General features: G+C 39.0%; 1 protein-coding gene across 1 annotated transcript; it reads right to left on the bottom strand.

The window, feature by feature from the left end:
• Positions 1-829: 829 nt before the first annotated feature.
• On the bottom strand, positions 830-1,714 carry LOC308640470 (vomeronasal type-1 receptor 90-like; the record flags this gene model as incomplete). The annotated part of the gene is made up of 1 exon (XM_081312365.1): positions 830-1,714. The coding sequence occupies one exon, from the start codon at positions 1,712-1,714 to the stop codon at positions 830-832; it is 885 nt and encodes a 294-aa protein (XP_081168491.1).
• Between the last annotated feature and the right edge of the window lie 17,267 nt (positions 1,715-18,981).

Here is an 18,981-nt window from a genome sequence, read left to right as displayed (position 1 = left end):
CATCATGCAGGCACCAGGCTAATCTCTGAAGTCTTCAATGAGGCTGAAAGAGGCCAATAGGTTGAGGTTGCAAGGTCCACAGAAAAAGAACTGGGATGTAAATGAGATCTGTTTTCTACCTGAACTCTCTCCTGTACTCAGACTCCTGATTACCTACGCTCACTATGGGCTTATTGTTCAGAGCAAATAAAATCATGTTGAAAAAATTAATATATGAAAATGTGAATGAAAAGAAATATGTGGAGGAAAAAGGGACAGTTGTGATTTGAAAAACTTGTGAAGTTAACATTGAGGGAATTGATGATCTTAGTTGATATTTGTTGCTCTAATGAAAGAAAGAATCAAAACACTAATTATATAAAGGTACACAGAGTTGTACTTATGCATATTTTTTCTCTTTCTATGATAAAGCAAAATAATTCTTCCAACATGAATTTTTCCAGGCAAGAGTGAGCACACTTTGTAATCCATGGACAGTGAATGGTATCTATTTTGGTGATGCTTAGTAAGGTCATGCATACTAAATCGGTGAATTAGTCTTTTTTTAAAAATATTTTCATACCAGGGATTGAATCCAGGGCCACTTTACCACGGAAACCTTTCCCCATCCCTTTTTCTATTTTATTTAGAGACAGGGTCTCACTGAGTTGCTTTGGGCCATGCTAAGTTACTGAGGCTGGCCTACAACTTGCAATCCTCCTGCCTCAGCCTCTCAAACACATTTGTGGAAATTCAGAAGTAAAGTGGGAGGTGAGAAAAGAAGTGGTTATCTGGCACTGTGTAAACATTTCCTCTCCTTCCCCCGTGTGGATTGGAAGAAATTGATGATTCATTTCTCAGCACAGATGAGTATCAAGGCACTGAGGGTAGCATAGCCATTGCCCACCAGCATCTGGACCCACAGGCGAGTGGGATCCTCCCTGTGCATCTCTCCCAAAGAGGAGGAGAACACACAGTCCACAAAGTGCATGAGCACAAAGAGTCCCATGAGCAGCAGGATGGTCCTGGTGGCTCTCAGTTCTGGGGAGGCTCTTGTGGACAGGCTGGTGCTGTGGAGGTGCTGGCACTGCCTCTTATGCCTGCACAGGAGGGTCACCATGTACCCACTGGAGGCGGCCATGAGCCCCATGAGGAAGATGTCCCGGAGTATTCCCATCAGGGAGAAGAAGGTCATGAAGTAGTGACCCGTGGGGCCAACAGTGCAGGACTCAGAGACAAACCTGAAAGCTGCTGTGTCATCGGAGGGGCCTCCCATGGAGACCAAGAGGCAGACATTGAAGAACACGTTGAACACCCAGAAAGTAACCAAAGTCCATGCACTGCACTGTGGGGATGTGTGCTTGGACTTGGCCATATAGGAGCTTCTGAGGCTAAGGGTGGTGGCCTGCAGGACACTCAGCAGACAGGTGGTGCTGACCGACAGGCTCCTCATCATCCTGTGCAGGTAGATGACGGCTTTACATGTGATGTCGTTCCAAAAGTCCTGAACCCCCAAAATGCCTAGGTCCAGGTGCGCCCTGAGTATGAGCATCAGCAGGTGAATCAGGGCCAGGTGAGCGATGGCCACGTCCATAGGCCTGGTCCTGCACTGGACAAGGAACGTGAGGACGTGGAAGAGAAGCAGGAAGACGTTGGCTGTGATCCCGATGACAATTTGGAAACAAAAGATATTTCTTACAGCAAGAAAAATGTAAAGTGTGCTGCTTTGGGTCATCTTTTTTTTCTGGGGAGAAGAAGCAGATGGTCAAGACCTTAGAATAAAAGGAAGGTCAACTCCTCCTCAGAACCATCACCAGCCTCAACATCCCGACCCCTTAAACTGCCCGCTTCAAAACATGGGGGTCCCTACACCCCCTCCCCAGTCCTCTCAGCACTCAGGCACAGCATCTCCCCTGGGTCTCTGTGCTTTCATGGCCAGGGCCACCATGGATCTGCCTGGGCACATGGAGTGAGCTGACCCAAACTGAGTATGTGGCATTTGAAGGGGACTCCAGTGCGGCAGATTGCAGGGATGTTCACAGAGAATTCTCAAGGAAAGGGTGTCAAGGGGACAGCCTCGTACGGCTCTGTCCCTCCAGTGTTTGGGTTGTTGGTCACCAGCTTACAGACCAGATTTCAAAATGTTGGCTCTGCAATCCGACTTCTTGCATTTATTGACTGATATATATGTTTTGGTACCAGAGACTGAACCCAAGGTTGCTTAACCACTTATATTATTTTACATATATTTAATTATACCAGAAAAAAACACATCTAAGTGAGCAGAACCATCAGTGAATAGCAGGATCGTATTCTAAAATTTCTTTTCTGTCCATTCTTTAGTACATGGAAAAAGGGTACAAAGTAATCACAATTTAAATACTTTCTTTTTGTACCGGGGATTGCACCCAAGGGTGCTTATCCACTGAGCTATATTCCAGTCCTTTTTTCTTTGTTATTTTGAGTCAGGGTCTCACTAAATTGCTTAGGGCTTTGCTGTGTTGCTGAGGCTGGCCTCGAATCAGTTATCCTCCTGCCTCAGCTTCCCAAAATGCTGGGATTACAGGTTTGTGCCACTATCTCCTGTACAATGTCAGTATGTTTGGGGGTCATAATTTTCAGTGTTTTAATTAGAAGATGGAAATCCAATCTCACGCTGAGAGAGGAGTTTCTATAGAGAGCAAGTTTTCATATCTTCTCTTAGTTAGGAATGATATTTATCCAAAGAAGGGAGAGGAAAAATTATACCAGACAATTTGGTAATGACATCCCTATGAAATATTTTCCTATAGAGAAAATGTATTGACTTTATTTCAGTTTTAATGTTTACACTGAGACTCGTAACATCTTGCCACATTTTATCATCTGAAAAAGAAGAGGGCAAGAGTATATGTTATTTTCACAGCTACCTAGAAAGTTATATTTGGATAAAAATCAGTTTAAGGGTGAGCAAAAATGTCAAAGGGTCCAGACAACTTAAGTCTTTCAAGCCTAGTTAAATAATTGCTTTGAAATCTTTGAGGAAGTGCCATTGTCTAAAATTAAAATTAAGTTGTCATATTAGGAAAATTACAGCTCTTCCCAATGATTAAATTATTAAAAAAGTATTTATATTTCTCCATTCACATCTTCAGCAAAATGAGATTTGCTCCCTTGGTGTGCTCAAGAGAACAAAAGAAAAATGCTAATATAGTGGTCTAGGAGTCCACATTTTAAAAGTCACGGATGGTTATTAGTAGGCACAGTGCTACATGGTTTGTCTGACTTCTGTGTAGCTAATTATAGAAATGCCTATTTCTGGATGTGTATTTGAAGAAATACACATTTTGATCCCCAAAGTCCCTTAAAACAACATAAACTGGATATATAACATTTGAAGATGTCTTTTAAAAATCATAGAAAATGAAATAACTAGGATTCCCTTCTATCATGTTATGAAATATAAATTTTCTTTAATTTGGTTCAAGAAAATAAAATGTACAGCATCAGAAAACCAGGAGGAATAGCGTATTGGAGTTCTCTGTGTATGGAGGACTCAGGACTGGGTTTCAGCATGGCCCAGGGGATGCAGCCCTGCTGGCACCTTTGTGGGAGGGAGGGACGGATTGAGGAGGGAAGGGAGCTGTGTTTTCAGAGCAGCGTTACCTGAAAGCCAGTGGAAGACTTTTTTCTATAGGAGAAACTTCCTAGTTAGAGCTGGAAACCTTATTTCCTGAAATTACAGTGGGTTTCTCCTCAGAGATCATGGAGATGGAGTAAACATGCACAACAGTTTTCAACTTCTGAAAGAAAATAACTCTTTTTTTCTATAAACCTTTATTTTGTTTTACTTATCTTTGTGTGGTGCTGAGGATTGAACCCAGTGCTCACATGTGCCAAGCAAGTGCTCTAACCTGAGCCCCAGCCCCAGCCCAAGAATTGCTTTTTTAAAAAAAAATTTTAGTTGTCAACAAGTATTATTTCTTTATTTCTTTATTCATTCATTCATTCATTCATTCCTATGATAAAAGAATGAACGTTGGAGTATCCAAAAATAAAAAGAAATAGAAGGTTGGTATTTTTATTTACTTAGATAAAATAGACTATCTTCATGAGGTTTATGTATAACATTTTAGGATTTTAAAAACCACCATTAACAATGATATTTAAAAGTGGACAAAGGTAAGAAGACATAGACAGATGTTTAGGTTTCTTCACATCTGCCAGGACCACATAGTCTAGGAAATCGGGATGCAGAGACAGGGCCTGTCCCACATCAGGATGGCCCAGGATGCTCTCCTCAAACAGAGCTCTAGGGAGAGAGGGGCTGCAGCAGCTCCTGGCTTCCCTGATGTGCTGAGCCCCAGGTCATGACTTGAACCCTGGAGGAAACAAGGCATCCTCAGACTGGAGGTTCTGAACAAGTGACAGACATCAGAGAAAGATAATGTGGAAAAGAAGTTGAGAAACAGGTCTCATTTGAAGAGCTCACCATGGTAGGAACAAGAAAAACTTAGTGGGCAGATTAGAGGATGAAACCTAAGTGGAGAAAAAAGTGTAAACAGAGGTTTGTTTCTTTAAGAAATCATCCCTAGGGTCCCTTAGAGCTGATGGAGTGAGGTCCCTTTGAGAGAGACGTAGCACAGTGGGGACTCCTCTCCTGCCCTGACCAGGGAAGACGTCACTTAAACATTTTGCATCTGTCTGTCTGACTATCTATCTATCTGTCTGTCTATCTATCTCTCTATCTATCATCTATTGATCTATCTTAACAAATGGGCCAGACACTAGTGATCAATAACAAAGTCGGAGCAGCCTGGCCATTGGCAAGGACAGCAGTGGATGAGGAGGAGGCTCTCAGCAGAGCCCCACACCAGCTGGGGCTGCCACAGCTGTGTGTGGAGAGACACAGGCTGCAGGGAGGGGGAACATATCTGTTTTCTCGGGTGCAAGGTGAACACAGTCTCACGTGTCCTGTAACAACTGGGATGCATGTTTTCATTTAGTGATGTGCATTAGCTACAAAAAGTGCATATTTGGTTTTTGTTTCACTCAGATCAAGTTAATAATGACTTCTGCACTAACATCTCTGTTCTCCCTGATGTCTTGTTGAGGGGACACCGTGGGACCTTTGGAAGCCAGGAAGGGGCAATTGCTACTCTTACCACTTGGCTTTAATAGTAAGGAACTGGAGCCCCTGGTCTCTGCTCCAGCTCGAACCCCCTGGCACTGGATTTAGCCCTTTACTCTTGTGACTCATGTATATTGTTAGTATTTTAATAAGAAATGATTATATCAGTAAATCACTTCAGATTCCCATCTATTTCTCAGATGGCAGTGAGTTAAATGTGTGGCTCTATCAGATCTCAAAGTTCATATTACTAAGTTGTCTTGCTATTTTCTGCTTCAGCCTTACTAGTTCATAGTAATATTACCAAGGAAGAGAATTTTATTTGACAGGCTTGATTTTTTGTTCTCCTGTCTCCATAAATCAGTTCAAAATATTTCTTTGATGTTTCCTAGAGCATGATGGGTTTACTTTTGTGAGGTCAAAACTGAGACAAAATACTTCAGCATAAGACAATGCTATTTGATGTTTTGTAGGAATGTGAGGCTCAACTCCCTGTATAAGTCAATGATCCAAACAGAGAACATCATTTCATTCTGATTAATTGAAAAGCACTTCAGTGTGTATAACTTTCTCTGTCATTATCTCAGGTAGTAAAACTAAATGCTGAAAAAAATATTTTGAACTGATTTATGGAGACAAGAGAATGAAAATCAAGCCTGTAAAATAAAATTCTCTTCCTTGGTGAATATTAATATGAACTAGTAAGATTGTAGCAGAAGATAGCAAGACAACTTAGTAACATGAACTTTGAGATCTGATAGAGCCATGCATTAAACTCACTGTATCTGAGAAATAGATGAGAACCTGAAACGAATTACTTGAGATAGTCATTTCTTATTAAAAATTAACAAAATCCATGAGTCACCAAAGTAAAGGGCTAACTGTAGTAAGAAGAGAATTTCCCTTTGCAGTCTAGAGAAAACAGTCCTCTGAGATGTTGAGATTAGATTAGATTAGATTAGATTAGAGCTGAGGACATAATTCAGATTTGCCAAATAACCTAACATACAATTTGACTATTTTAATTCTTCATCACAATCACAGAAGCCCACTCACACACTCGTGCTGCATCTTAGGAATAGAAAAGCACTTACCTGGGCAGGTAGAGTGGGGAGTCAGGAGACCTGAGCGGATCCTGCACCGTTTTAAGGAAAGCATGTCTTTAATTCACCTCTCTGTAGGCCTTTAATTTTAGCATCTGAAGAAGGTGACAAGATGCCACTTGGGAAGGCAGAACTGTGGCTTCCCCAGTGGAACATGTCTCTTACTTTTACTTTAGTCTTTGCTGGATAATAGAAACTGGGGGAGAGTCGAACTCAAAACTTTTCTCAAGTCCCTGGACACACTCATGTGAGGATCTCACAGCTCCCAGTCATGTGAACTATACCCATATTCTCATTTTTTTTAAAAAAAACCATGTTCAAATCAGCTCAATCCTATTCCACATATTTTGCAATGTCTCTCCCTTGGGGTGAGTTGTTAATGACATCTCCCACGCATTCCTAGTGGCTCTGAGGGTGATCTCCCTAAAATGTGAGGCTGTCAACCCTGGTCCACTCTCATAATGACCATGTGGTTTGGGGTATTATGTCTCCTAAGGTTTCCAAACTCAGTTTCAGGTTTGCATTTCTGTTTCAGGTTAAGAAAGATATTAAGATATTAAAATATCCATTCTGGTGATGAAGACAAAATATATAAATTTGAAAATAAATCTGACCATTGCAGAGAAAACGTTATAAGATATGTGAGTAGAATTTCCAAGAAATATGCGATAACACAAAAAGACCAAATTCAAGATTTATCAGGATAAATGAAGGTAGAGAGATTTAAACCAAAGGAATGCACAATTTTTCCATGAAATAATATCAGAAAATTTCCCAAACTTAACTAATTAAGTGGAAAATCAATACAGGAGGCTTATAAGACCTCAAATATGCAAAACTAAAACATTTGCACACTAAGGCATATTATTATGAAAATGCCTAACATACAAAATAAGGATAGAATTTTAAAGGCTTTCAGAGAAAAATGACGTGTCACATTTAGAAGGAAATCAATCTGGATCTCAGCCATTTTTTCAACCAAGACCTTGAAAACTAGTATGTCTTGGAATAATATATGCTGAGCTCTGAAAGAAAGTGCATGCTAGCCAAGAATACAATACCCAGCATAATAAACTCTCAGAATTGATGCTTAAATAAAAACCTTTCATGACAAACATAAGGTAAAAAAAAAAAACTCACAAGACTAGAAAGACTGCATTACAAATATACTCAAAATATTTCATGAAGAAGAAACAAAAAATGTAAGTGAAAAACAAGCAAAGGAAGGGAAGAACAAACTAATTCAAATTAAAAGCCAAAAATAAACCAAGCTGACTGAAAATAAAATCATATCTTATTAACATCTTTGAGTTCTCAGAGGACTTAGCCAATTCTATGAGACTTTCAAAGAAGAACTAACGCCAACACTCCTCAAATTATTCCATGAAATAGAAGAGGAGGGAACCTTTTCAAACTCAATCTATAAAGCTGGTATAACCCTGATACCAAAACCAGATGAAGACACATCAAGAAAAGAATCCTCAGACCAATATCCCTGTTGAACTTATGTGCAAAAATTCTCAATAAAATTCTGGCAAAATGCCTACAAAATCATTTAAAAAATCTAGTGCACTATGATCAAAAGGGGTTCATCTAAAGGATGCAAGTTTGGTTCAAGGTAACGGAAATCAATAAATGTAATACATCACATCAATAGACTTAGAGACAAGAATCATATTATCTCAATAGATACAGAAAAAATTTGATAAAGTACAGTAAGCATTCATGTTCAAAATTCTAGAAGAACCAGGGATATAAGGAACATATATTGTAAAAGCTATATATGCTAAACCCAATGCCAACATCATCCTAAATGGAATGATTGAAAGCATATTCTCTTGAAATTCTGGTACAAGATAAGGATGCCCTGTGTCACCACTTCTTATTCAACATCATCTTGAAACTCTAGCCATAGCAGGTTAACAAAAGAAAAAATTAAAGGAATATGAAGAGAGAAAGAAGGACTCAAACTATCCTTAATTGCTGATGACATGATTCTATATTTAGAGAAACAAAAATCTCCACTAGAAAACTTCTAGAACTAACAAATGAATTTAGCAAAGCAGTGGGATGTAAAATCAACACATATAAATCAATTGCATTCCTATACATTAGTGATGAATTGACTGAAAAAGAAAGTAGGAAAAGTACCCCATTCACAGTAGCCTCAAAAAAAAAATGGGAATCAATCTAACAAAAGAGATAAAAGACTTCTATAATGAAAACACAGAACCCTAAAGAATAAAATTGAAGAAGACCTTAGGAGATGGAAAGATCTTCCATGATCTTGGAGAGGCAGAATTAACATTGTCCAAATGGCCACACTACCACAAGTGCTACACAAATTGAATGCAGTTCCTATTAAAATCCCAGTAATATTTTCCACAGGAATAGAAATAATCAGTCATGAAATTCATTTGGAAAAACAAGAGGCCCAGAATAGCCAAACCAATTCCGAGCAAGAAAAATGAAGCAGGAAACCTCACAATACCAGACCTTAAATTACACTACAGAGCTACAGTATCAAAAACGGCATGGTGTATGGGCACCATGCAGACAGATAGACAAATGGTAAGAACAGAAGACACAGAGAAGAATCCACAGAAATACAGTAACCTCATACTAGACAAGGTGCTAAAAACACACATTGGAGAAATGATAACTTCTCCAAAAATTAAGTGAGGAAAACAGGAAATCCACATGTAGCCACATGCAATTAAACCCTTTTCTCTCCACCTGCACAAAACCCAACTCTAAGTGGATCAAGAACTTAGGCATTAGACCAGAGACCCAGAGACCCCAATCTACCTCATGTTGGCTTAGGAACCAAGTTCCTCAACAAAACTCCTAAAGTGCAAAAAGTTCAATCAAGAGTAAATAAATGGCATGAAACCAAACTCAAACACTTGCTTACAGCAAGAGAAATGATCAAGAATGGGGAGAGAGGGTTTACAGAATGGGAGAACATCTTTGCCACCCACATCTCAGAGCACTAATCTCCAGGATATGACTCAAAAAACTGAACACCACAAAAACAAATAACCCAATCCATAAATGGGCAAAGAAAGTGTGTAGACACTTCATAGAGGAAGGAACACCAATGTTCAACAAATATATTAAAAAAGTGTTCAACATTTTTGAGTTTTTTTTTGTTTTTCTAGCAATTAGAGAAATGCAAACTAAAACTCTACTAATATTTCATCTCACCCCAGTCAGAGTGGCAATTATGAAGAATACAAGTAATAATAAGTGTTAGTGAGGATGTGGGGAAGAAGTTACACTCATCTATGGCTGTGGGACTGTAAAGTGGTGCAGCCACTGTGGAAAGCAGGGTGGAGATTCCTCAGGAAACTGGGAATGGAACCACCATGTGTTCCAATTACCCCTCTCCTCAGTATACACCCAGAGGACTTAAAATCAGCGTACTATAGTGATGTAGTCACATCAATGTTCACACCAGCTCAATTCACAATCGCTCACTGTGGAACCAACACAGGTGTCCTTCAGCAGATGAATGGGTGAAAAAGATGTGCTACATACACACATGGAATATACCCAAACAAATAGGAGTGATACACATTGCCAGTCAATGGATGGAACAGGAGACTGTCATGCTAACTGAAGTTATTCAGTCCTCCAAACTAAAAATCCCAATGCTTTCTCTAGTATGCGGATGCTGTCTCACAATAAGTGCTGGGTAGGAAAGAATGGAAGTACATTGGATTCATCAAAGGGGAATTAAGAAAAGGGAGGGGCAATCTGAATATAGAAGACAATAGAATGAATGGGACTTTACTTTCCTATGTGCATGAATAAATGTCTCACACACAAAAAATTGTGAAATTCAAAAAATAACACTTACTTGTTAGAGGTAGTGTTTGATGTCAGTTCTTGGTTTGACACCCAGTGTCACAGTCTGGCTCATGTACTCTCAAACTTTCTACATTCAAGTTCTAACCCTCAGATCTTGATAGTGAGGTAACATTGGAAGGCAGAACCTTTATCAATATAGTCACGGTACGTTCACACGAGTTCACATGGCTCTGTAATAAAATGGTGTGACTCATGTCCTTGTAAGAAGAGAGTTGAATACAGACAATTCTCAGAGGGGAGACAAGAAAAGAACACAACCCAGGTGGCCATCTGCAAGTCAAGAAGAGAGGTCACAGGAGGAAGCAAATCTAACAACACATTCATCTTCCAACCGTTTGAACACTCAGTCTATGGTATTCTGATCTGATAGCTCTAGCAAACCAGTACACACAGTACTGCTAAATTTGTAAAATGGAGGATTGATTTCTCTTTCCAAGGGGGAGAATATTTAGGAATTTCCTATGCTGTTTTGCTAAATTTTATGTAAATATAAAAGTATTTTTAAATAACCCTTTTATATTAAATACCTGAATGATTCCAGGTTGGGTGGTGCATAACTATTATTCCAGGAGCTTGGGAGACTGAGGCAGGAGGATCAAAAGTTGGACGCCAGCCTCAGCAACATAGTGAGGCCCTAGGCAACTCAGTGAGGCCCTATCTCTAAGTAAAAATGAAAAGGGCTGCGACTGGGTCTCAGACGTTAAGCACCCCTGGGTTCCATACTAATGCCAAAAACAAAACAACAGAAAACCAACCAACTAAAAACTGGAATGAACACCCTGCAACCAAAATCCCCCCTCCCCACTTTTTTTTTTCCATTTCAGGTTTCTTTTAATGGATCAAGGACCTGGGAATAAAACCAGAGACCCTGCATCTAATAAAAGAAAAAGTAGGCCCTAATCTCCATCATGTGGGATGAGGCTCCAACTTCCTTAATAAGACTCCTATAGCACAAGAATTAAAACCAAGAATCAATAAATGGGATGAATTTAAACTAATATTTTTTTTTCAGCAAAAGAAACAATCTGTGAGGTAAATAGAAACCCTACATTTTAGGAGCAAATTTTTACCCTTCACGCATGAGATAGAGCACTAATTTCTGGGTTTATAAAGAACTCAAAAAGCTAAGCACCAAAAAAAAATAACCTAATCAACAAATGTGCCAAGGACCTGAACAGACACTTCTCAGAAGAGGACATACAATCAATCAACAAATATATGAAAAAATGCTCATCATCTCTAGCAATCAGAGAAATGCAAATGAAACCACTCTAAGATATCATCTCACTCCAGTCAGAACAGCAGCTCCTATGAAGACAAACAAGTGTTGGTGAGGATGTGGGGAAAAGGCACACTCATACATTCCTGGTGGGACTGCAAATTGGTACAGCCAACATAGAAAGCAGTGTGGAGATTCCTTGGAAATCTGGGAATGGAACCACCATTTGACCCAGCTATTCCTCTTCTCGGTCCATACTCAAAGGACTTAAAAACAGCATACTACAGGGACACAGACACATCAATGTTTACAGCAGCACAATTCACAATAGCTAAACTCTGGAGCTAACCTAGATGTCCTTCCCTGGATGAATGGATAAAAATAATGTGGCATATATACACAATGGAATATTACTCTGCAATAAAAGAGAATAAAATCATGGCATTTGCAGGTAAATGGATGGTGTTGCAGAAGATAATGCTAAGGAAAATTAGCCAATCCCCCCAAAACAAATGCTGAATGTTTTCTATGATATAAGGAGGGTGACTCATAGTTGGGTAGGAAGGGGGAGCATGGGAGGAATAGATGAATTCTAGATAGGGCAGAGGGGTAGGAGGGCAGGGAGGGGGCAGGGGGTTAGCAAGGATGGTGGAATGTGATGGACATCATTTTCCAAAGTACATGTATGAAAACACAATTTGGTGTGAATATACTTTGTATACAACCAGAGATATGAAAAACTGTGCTCTATATGTGTACTAAGAATTGTAATGCATTCTGCTGTCATATATAAATTAAAAAAATAATATTTATTTTTTAATTGTAGTTGGAAACATACCTTTATTTTATTTATTTGTTTTTATATGGTGCTGAGGATTGAACCCAGGGCCTTCAACATGCTAGGTGAGCGCTCTACTGCTGAGCCACAACCCCAGCCCTCAATTCAGCTTTCTAAATATCCACAGGTTAGAATGCTTATGGAGGACAAAGAGTAAGTGCAGGAACATGGCAGCGGGCGCAGAGAGATCAAGTCTCTGACCTCTTCAGCTGTGCAGGCATAGGGAGTTGTAAACAACCTAAATCTGTTTGCTCAGGATCACTAGGCAATGCTGAGCTGACGTGGATCTGGGGCGAACAGTCTGGGCCTCTCAGAACACACTCTGAGCCCGGATCAGCTGAATTCAAGCTCCCGTTCACCTGCTTAACGCAGACAAACAGCTGTGACTCACCACTAATCCATCCGGCTGAAACAACTGGTCAGCCCTTCTGATCCTACGGAGGTAAATGCCTACCGAGCCTTCATAGGTAGTGGCCACAGGTTTGAAACGGGGCTTGGGAGAGACAGTAAGGACCCACCCGTTGCATTGGTCGTCCGGCAAAGGGAAACGAACTGTCGCCATTTGCAAGAGATACCACCATGTCAGACAACTGACGTCATCAGACTGCAGCGGAGGAGATAACTTCATTGAAACCTGTGGCTACAGGTGTGTAATTCCCTAGCCTTCCCTCTCCACACATCGGGGAAACCTTAAGGGCCCCTCCCAGCTCTCCCGTAAGGTCCCCTCCCAGCTCTCCCGTGAGCACGATAGCCAGACCGAGGGAATCAGAGGTGGCGCGGGACCCGCAGTGCAGAACTACCGCTCCCACCAGTGCTGACAGCTGAGGTCTCTTGCACCAGCTACCGGGGGAGTGGCTACCGGAGGACAAGTAAAATTCGCTGAGGATTCTCAGCCCCAAGCTCTGCAAACTTAGGGTCTGAGGGAATGGCAAACTGGGAGAGTGTGCCCAGTCGTTCATGAAAACAGGGCTCCCGGGAGCAGCAGACCTGGCGTGTAGCCAGTATTGTGGTGAGCGGCACCCGTGAGAGGGGCCTGGCTAGAGGAAAAGTGGGAAGTGACAAGACACAAGAGGAGGCCCTAGGCACTCAGGATGGGAGACTCGCCCAGTCTGGGAGGAGCTACTGCACAGTGATGGGTTCTCGCGTATTGACAGGAGAAACTTGGCCTGGTGGGCACAGCGCCACCTACTGGAAGAGAAGTTAATCAAACTCTAAGACTGCATTTATTAGTTTTTTTTTTCTTTTTTTCTTTTCTCTTTTTATTTTGATTTGGGTTTTTCTTTCATTTTCATTTTTCTTTCTTGTTGTTTTTTTAAATTTTTTTTTACAATTTTTTTTTAATTTTTTTCTTCTAATTTTAATTTTAATTTTTTTAAGTATTTTTTTTATTTTTTTTTCTTTTTTTATTTCCTATTTTTTTCTTCTTTTGTCTTTTCATTTCTTTTCAATTATCTTATCCTCCCTTCCTTGAATTCTACTGGCTTACTCTCATTCTCTTTAGTGACTTCTTCCCTTCCCTTCTAATACCTTTCTTCCCAAGCATCTAATAAATTTATGGGAGTAAACAGTAACTCATTAGTCAAACAGAACAAGAAGTAACATGAGCAGCTTCAAAAAGTAAGGAAGAAAAGGAGTACAAACAATGCAGGACAGCCTAAATATTCAGGAGGACCTAGAGTCATCAGAAAAATGGTCATATAAAGAACTCAAGGAACACCTTAGACAGATGGAATGGAACCTTAAAGAGGATACAAGACAGTAAATTCAAGCAGCGAAAGAACACATTGACAATGAATTACATAAACAGATAAAAGAAGAAGTTAAGCATCTTTATCAGGAAATAGAGATTATAAGAAATAATCAAACAATAATTCTAGAAATGAAGGAAACGATAAACCAAATTAAAAACTCAATCGAGAGTATCACTAACAGAGTGGAGCAAGTAGAAGCCAGAACGTCAAATAATGAAGACAAAATATATCATCTTGAAAAGAGTCTAGCCAACTCAGATAGGCTGGTAAAAAAATCACAAGAAAAACATCCAAGAGATTAGGGATAACTTAAAAAAAACAAACTTATGAGTCATTGGGATAGAGGAAGGCACAGAGATTCATGCCAAGGGAATGAGTATCTTGCTGAATGAAATAATTACAGAAAACTTTCCAGAAATAAAAAAGGAAACAGATATACAAATTGAAGATGCATACAGGACACTGAGCACACAAAATCACAGTAGACCAATGCCAAGACACATTGTTATGAAGATATCCAATATACAGAACAAAGAGAAAATATGAAAAGCTACAAGAGAAAGGAGACAGACTACATTCAGGGGTAAACCAATAAGGTTAACAACGGATTTTTCATCACAGACACTGAAAGCAAGAAGGTCATGGAACAATGTATTTCAAACACTGAAAGACAATGGATGCCAACCAAGAATTCTGTATCCAGCAAAATTAAGCTTCAGGTATGACAACAAAATAAAAATCTTTCATGATAAACAAAAGTTAAAAGAATTTGCAGCCAGAAAACCAGCATTGCAAAGCATTTTGAGCAAAACATTACATGAGGAAGAAATGAAAAACAATAACCAAAACCATCAGTAGGAAGTACCTCGGTAAAGACAGAGGGCGAGGGGAAAGATAATCATGGAGAAAAAAAACTAATTTTGTTTTTAAAAAAGGATACATAATCAAACATGGATGGAAGTACAAACCATATATCAATAGTAACTCTGAATGTTAATGGCTTAAACTCTCCAATAAAGTGACATAGACTGGTATCATGGATTAAAAAAACAAATCCAACAATGTGCTGCCTCCAGGAGACACATCTGATTGGAAAAGACGTACACAGGCTGAAGGTGAAAGGATGGGGAAAAAATATACCATGCACACGGTCCTCGTAAGCAAGCAGGAGTGGCCATCCTCATATCGAATAACATCGACTTCAAGACTAAGTTAATCAAAAGGGATAAAGAAGGACATTATATACTGTTAAAAGGAACCATTCACCAACAAGACATAACAATTATCAATATTTATGCACCAAATAATGGTGCTGCGACATTCATAAAACAAATTCTCCTTAAGTTCAAGAATCAAATAGACCACAACACAATAATTATGGGTGACTTCAACACACCTCTCTCTCCATTGGACAGATCCTCCAAGCAAAAGTTGAATAAAGAAGCTATAGAACTCAATATCACAATCAATAACCTAGACTTAACTGACATGTATAGAATATATCAACCATCATCAAATGGATATACTTTTTTCTCAGCAGCACATGGATCCTTCTCAAAAATAGACCATATATTATGCCATAGGGAAACCCTCAGTAAATATAAACGGGTGGAGATAATACCTTGCATTTTATGTGATCATAATGGAATGAAACTGGAAATCAATGATAAAAGAAGGAAGGAAAAATCCTACATCACATGGAAAATGAACAATATGTTACTGAATGATCAACGGGTTACAGAAGACATAAAGGAGGAAATCAAAAAATTCTTAGAGATAAATGAAAATACAGACACAACATATCGGAATCTATGGGACACAATGAAAGCAGTTTTAAGAGGAAAATTCATCGCCTGTTGGTCATTCCTCAAAAAAAAAAAAGAAAAAAACAACAAATAAATGAGCTCACACTTCATCTCAAAGCCCTAGAAAAGGAAGAGCAAAACAACAGCAAATGTAGCAGAAGGCAAGAAATAATTAAAATCAGAGCAGAAATCATTGAAATTGAAACAAAAGAAACTATTGAAAAAATTAACAAAACTAAAAGTTGGTTCTTCGAAAAAATAAATAAGATCGACAGACCTTTAGCCATGCTAACGAAGAGAAGAAGAGAGAGAACTCAAATTACTAACATACGGGATGAAAAAGGCAATATCACAACAGATGCTACAGAAATACAGAAGACAATTAGAAATTATTTTGAAAACCTATATTCCAATAAAATAGAAGATAGTGAAGACATTGATAAATTTCTTAAGTCATATGATTTCCCAGACTGAGTCAGGAGGATACACAAAATTTGAACAGACCAATATCAATGGATGAAATTGAAGAAGCCATCAAAAGACTACCAACCAAGAAAAGCCCAGGACCGGATGGGTATACAGCGGAGTTTTACAATACCTTTAAAGAAGAATTAATACCAATACTTTTCATGTTATTTCAGGAAATAGAAAAAGAGGGAGCTCTTCCAAATTCATTCTATGAGGCCAACATCACCATGATTCCGAAACCAGACAAAGACACCTCAAAGAAAGAAAACTTCCGACCAATATCTCTAATGAACCTAGATGCAAAAATCCTCAATAAAATTCTGACGAATCGAATACAAAAACACATCAAAAAAATTGTGCACCATGATCAAATAGGATTCATCCCTGGGATGCAAGGATGGTTCAATATACAGAAATCAATAAAGGTTATTCACCACATCAATAGACTTAAAGATAAGAACCATATGATCATCTTGATAGACACAGAGAAAGCATTCGTCAAAGTACAGCATCCCTTTATGTTCAAAACATTAGAAAAACTAGGGATAACAGAAACTTACCTTGACATTTTAAAAGCTATCTATGCAAAGCCTCAGGCTAGCATCATTCTGAATGGACAAAAGTTAAAGGCATTCCCTCTAAAATCTAGAACAAGACAGGGATGCCCTCTATCACCACTTCTATTCAATATAGTTCTCGAAACACTGGCCAGAGAAATTAGACAGACGAAAGAAATTTAAGGCGTAAAAATAGGAAAAGAAGAACTTAAATTATCACTATTTGCAGATGACATGATTCTATACCTAGAAGACCCAAAAGGGTCTACAAAGAAACTACTAGAACTAAAAAATGAATTCAGCAAAGTGTCAGGATATAAAATCAACACTCATAAATCAAAGGCATTTCTGTATATCAGCGACAAAACTTCTGAAACAGAAATGAGGAAAAACACTCCATTCACAATATCCTCAAAAAAAATAAAATACTTGGGAATCAACCTAACAAAAGAGGTGAAAGATTTATACAATGAAAACTACAGAACCCTAAAGAGAGAAGTAGAAGAAGATCTTAGAAGATGGAAAAATATACCCTGTTCATGGATAGGCAGAACTAACATCATCAAAATGGCGATATTACCAAAAGTTCTCTATAGGTTTAATGCAATGCCAATCAAAATCCCAATGGCATTTCTTGTAGAAATAGATAAAGCAATCATGAAATTCATATGGAAAAATAAAAGACCCAGAATAGCCAAAGCAATTCTAAACAGGAAGTGTGAATCAGGCGGTATAGCGATACCAGATTTCAAACTATATTACAGAGCAATAGTGACAAAAACAGCATGGTACTGGTACCAAAACAGGCGGGTGGACCAATGGTATAGAATAGAGAACACAGAGACTAATCCACAAAGTTACAACTATCTTATATTTGATAAAGGGGCTAAAAGCATGCAATGGAGGAAGGATAGCATCTTCAACAAATGGTGTTGGGAAAACTGGAAATCCATATGCAACAAAATGAAACTGAATCCCTTTCTCTCGCCATGCACAAAAGTTAACTCAAAAGGGATCAAGGAGCTTGATATCAAATCAGAGACTCTGTGTCTGATAGAAGAAAAAGTTGACTGCGATCTACATATTGTGGGGTCGGGCTCCAAATTCCTTAATAGGACACCCATAGCACAAGAGTTAATAACAAGAATCAACAAGTGGGGCTTACTTAAACTAAAAAGTTTTTTCTCAGCAAGAGAAACAATAAGAGAGGTAAATAGGGAGCCTACATCCTGGGAACAAATTTTTACTCCTCATACTTCAGATAGAGCCCTAATATCCAGAGTATACAAAGAACTCAAAAAATTAGACAATAAGATAACAACCCAATCAACAAATGGGCCAAGAACCTGAACAGACACTTCTCAGAGGAGGATATACAATCAATCAACAAGTACATGAAAAAATGCTCACCACCTCTAGCAGTCAGAGAAATGCAAATAAAAACCACCCTAAGATACCATCTCACTCCAGTAAGATTGGCAGCCACTATGAAGTCAAACAACAACAAGTGCTGGCGAGGATGTGGAGAAAAGGGTACACTTGTACATTGCTGGTGGGACTGCAAATTGGTGCGGCCAATTTGGAAAGCAGTTTGGAGATTCCTGGGAAAGATGAGAATGGAACCACCATTTGACCCTGCTATTGCCCTTCTCAGACTATTCCCTGAAGACCTTAAAAGAGCATACTACAGGGATACTGCCACATCGATGTTCATAGCAGCACAATTCACAGTGGCTAGACTATGGAACCAACCCAGATGTCCTTCAATAGATGAATGGATAAAAAAATGTGGCATCTATACACAATGGAGTACTAGGCAGCAATAAAAAATGACAAAATCATAGAATTTGCAGGGAAATGGATGGCACTAGAGCAGATTATGCTTAGTGAATCTAGCCAATCCCTAAAAAACAAATACCAAATGTCTTCTTTGATATAATGAGAGCAACTATGAACAGAGCAGGGAGGAAGAGCAGGAAGAAAAGATTAACATTAAACAGAGACATGACATGGGAGGGAAAGGGAGAGAAAAGGGAAATTGCATGGAATTGAAGGGAGACCCTCATTGCTATACAAAATTACATATAAGAGGTTGTGAGGGGAATGGGAAAATAAACAAGGAGAGAAATGAATTACAGTAGATGGGGTAGAGAGAGAAGATGGGAGGGGACGGGAGGGGGGATAGTAGGGGATAGGAAAGGTAGCAGAATACAACAATTACTAATAGGGCATTATGTAAAATTGTGGATGTGTAAATGACGTGATTCTGCAATCTGCT

The sequence above is a fragment of the Spermophilus citellus genome (assembly GCF_964194105.1).
Source record: "Spermophilus citellus genome assembly, contig: SCAFFOLD_383, whole genome shotgun sequence".
Classification (NCBI taxonomy): Eukaryota; Metazoa; Chordata; class Mammalia; order Rodentia; family Sciuridae; genus Spermophilus; species Spermophilus citellus.
Note: the sequence above shows the minus strand (reverse complement) of the source record. Positions and strands in the feature narration are given on the sequence as shown.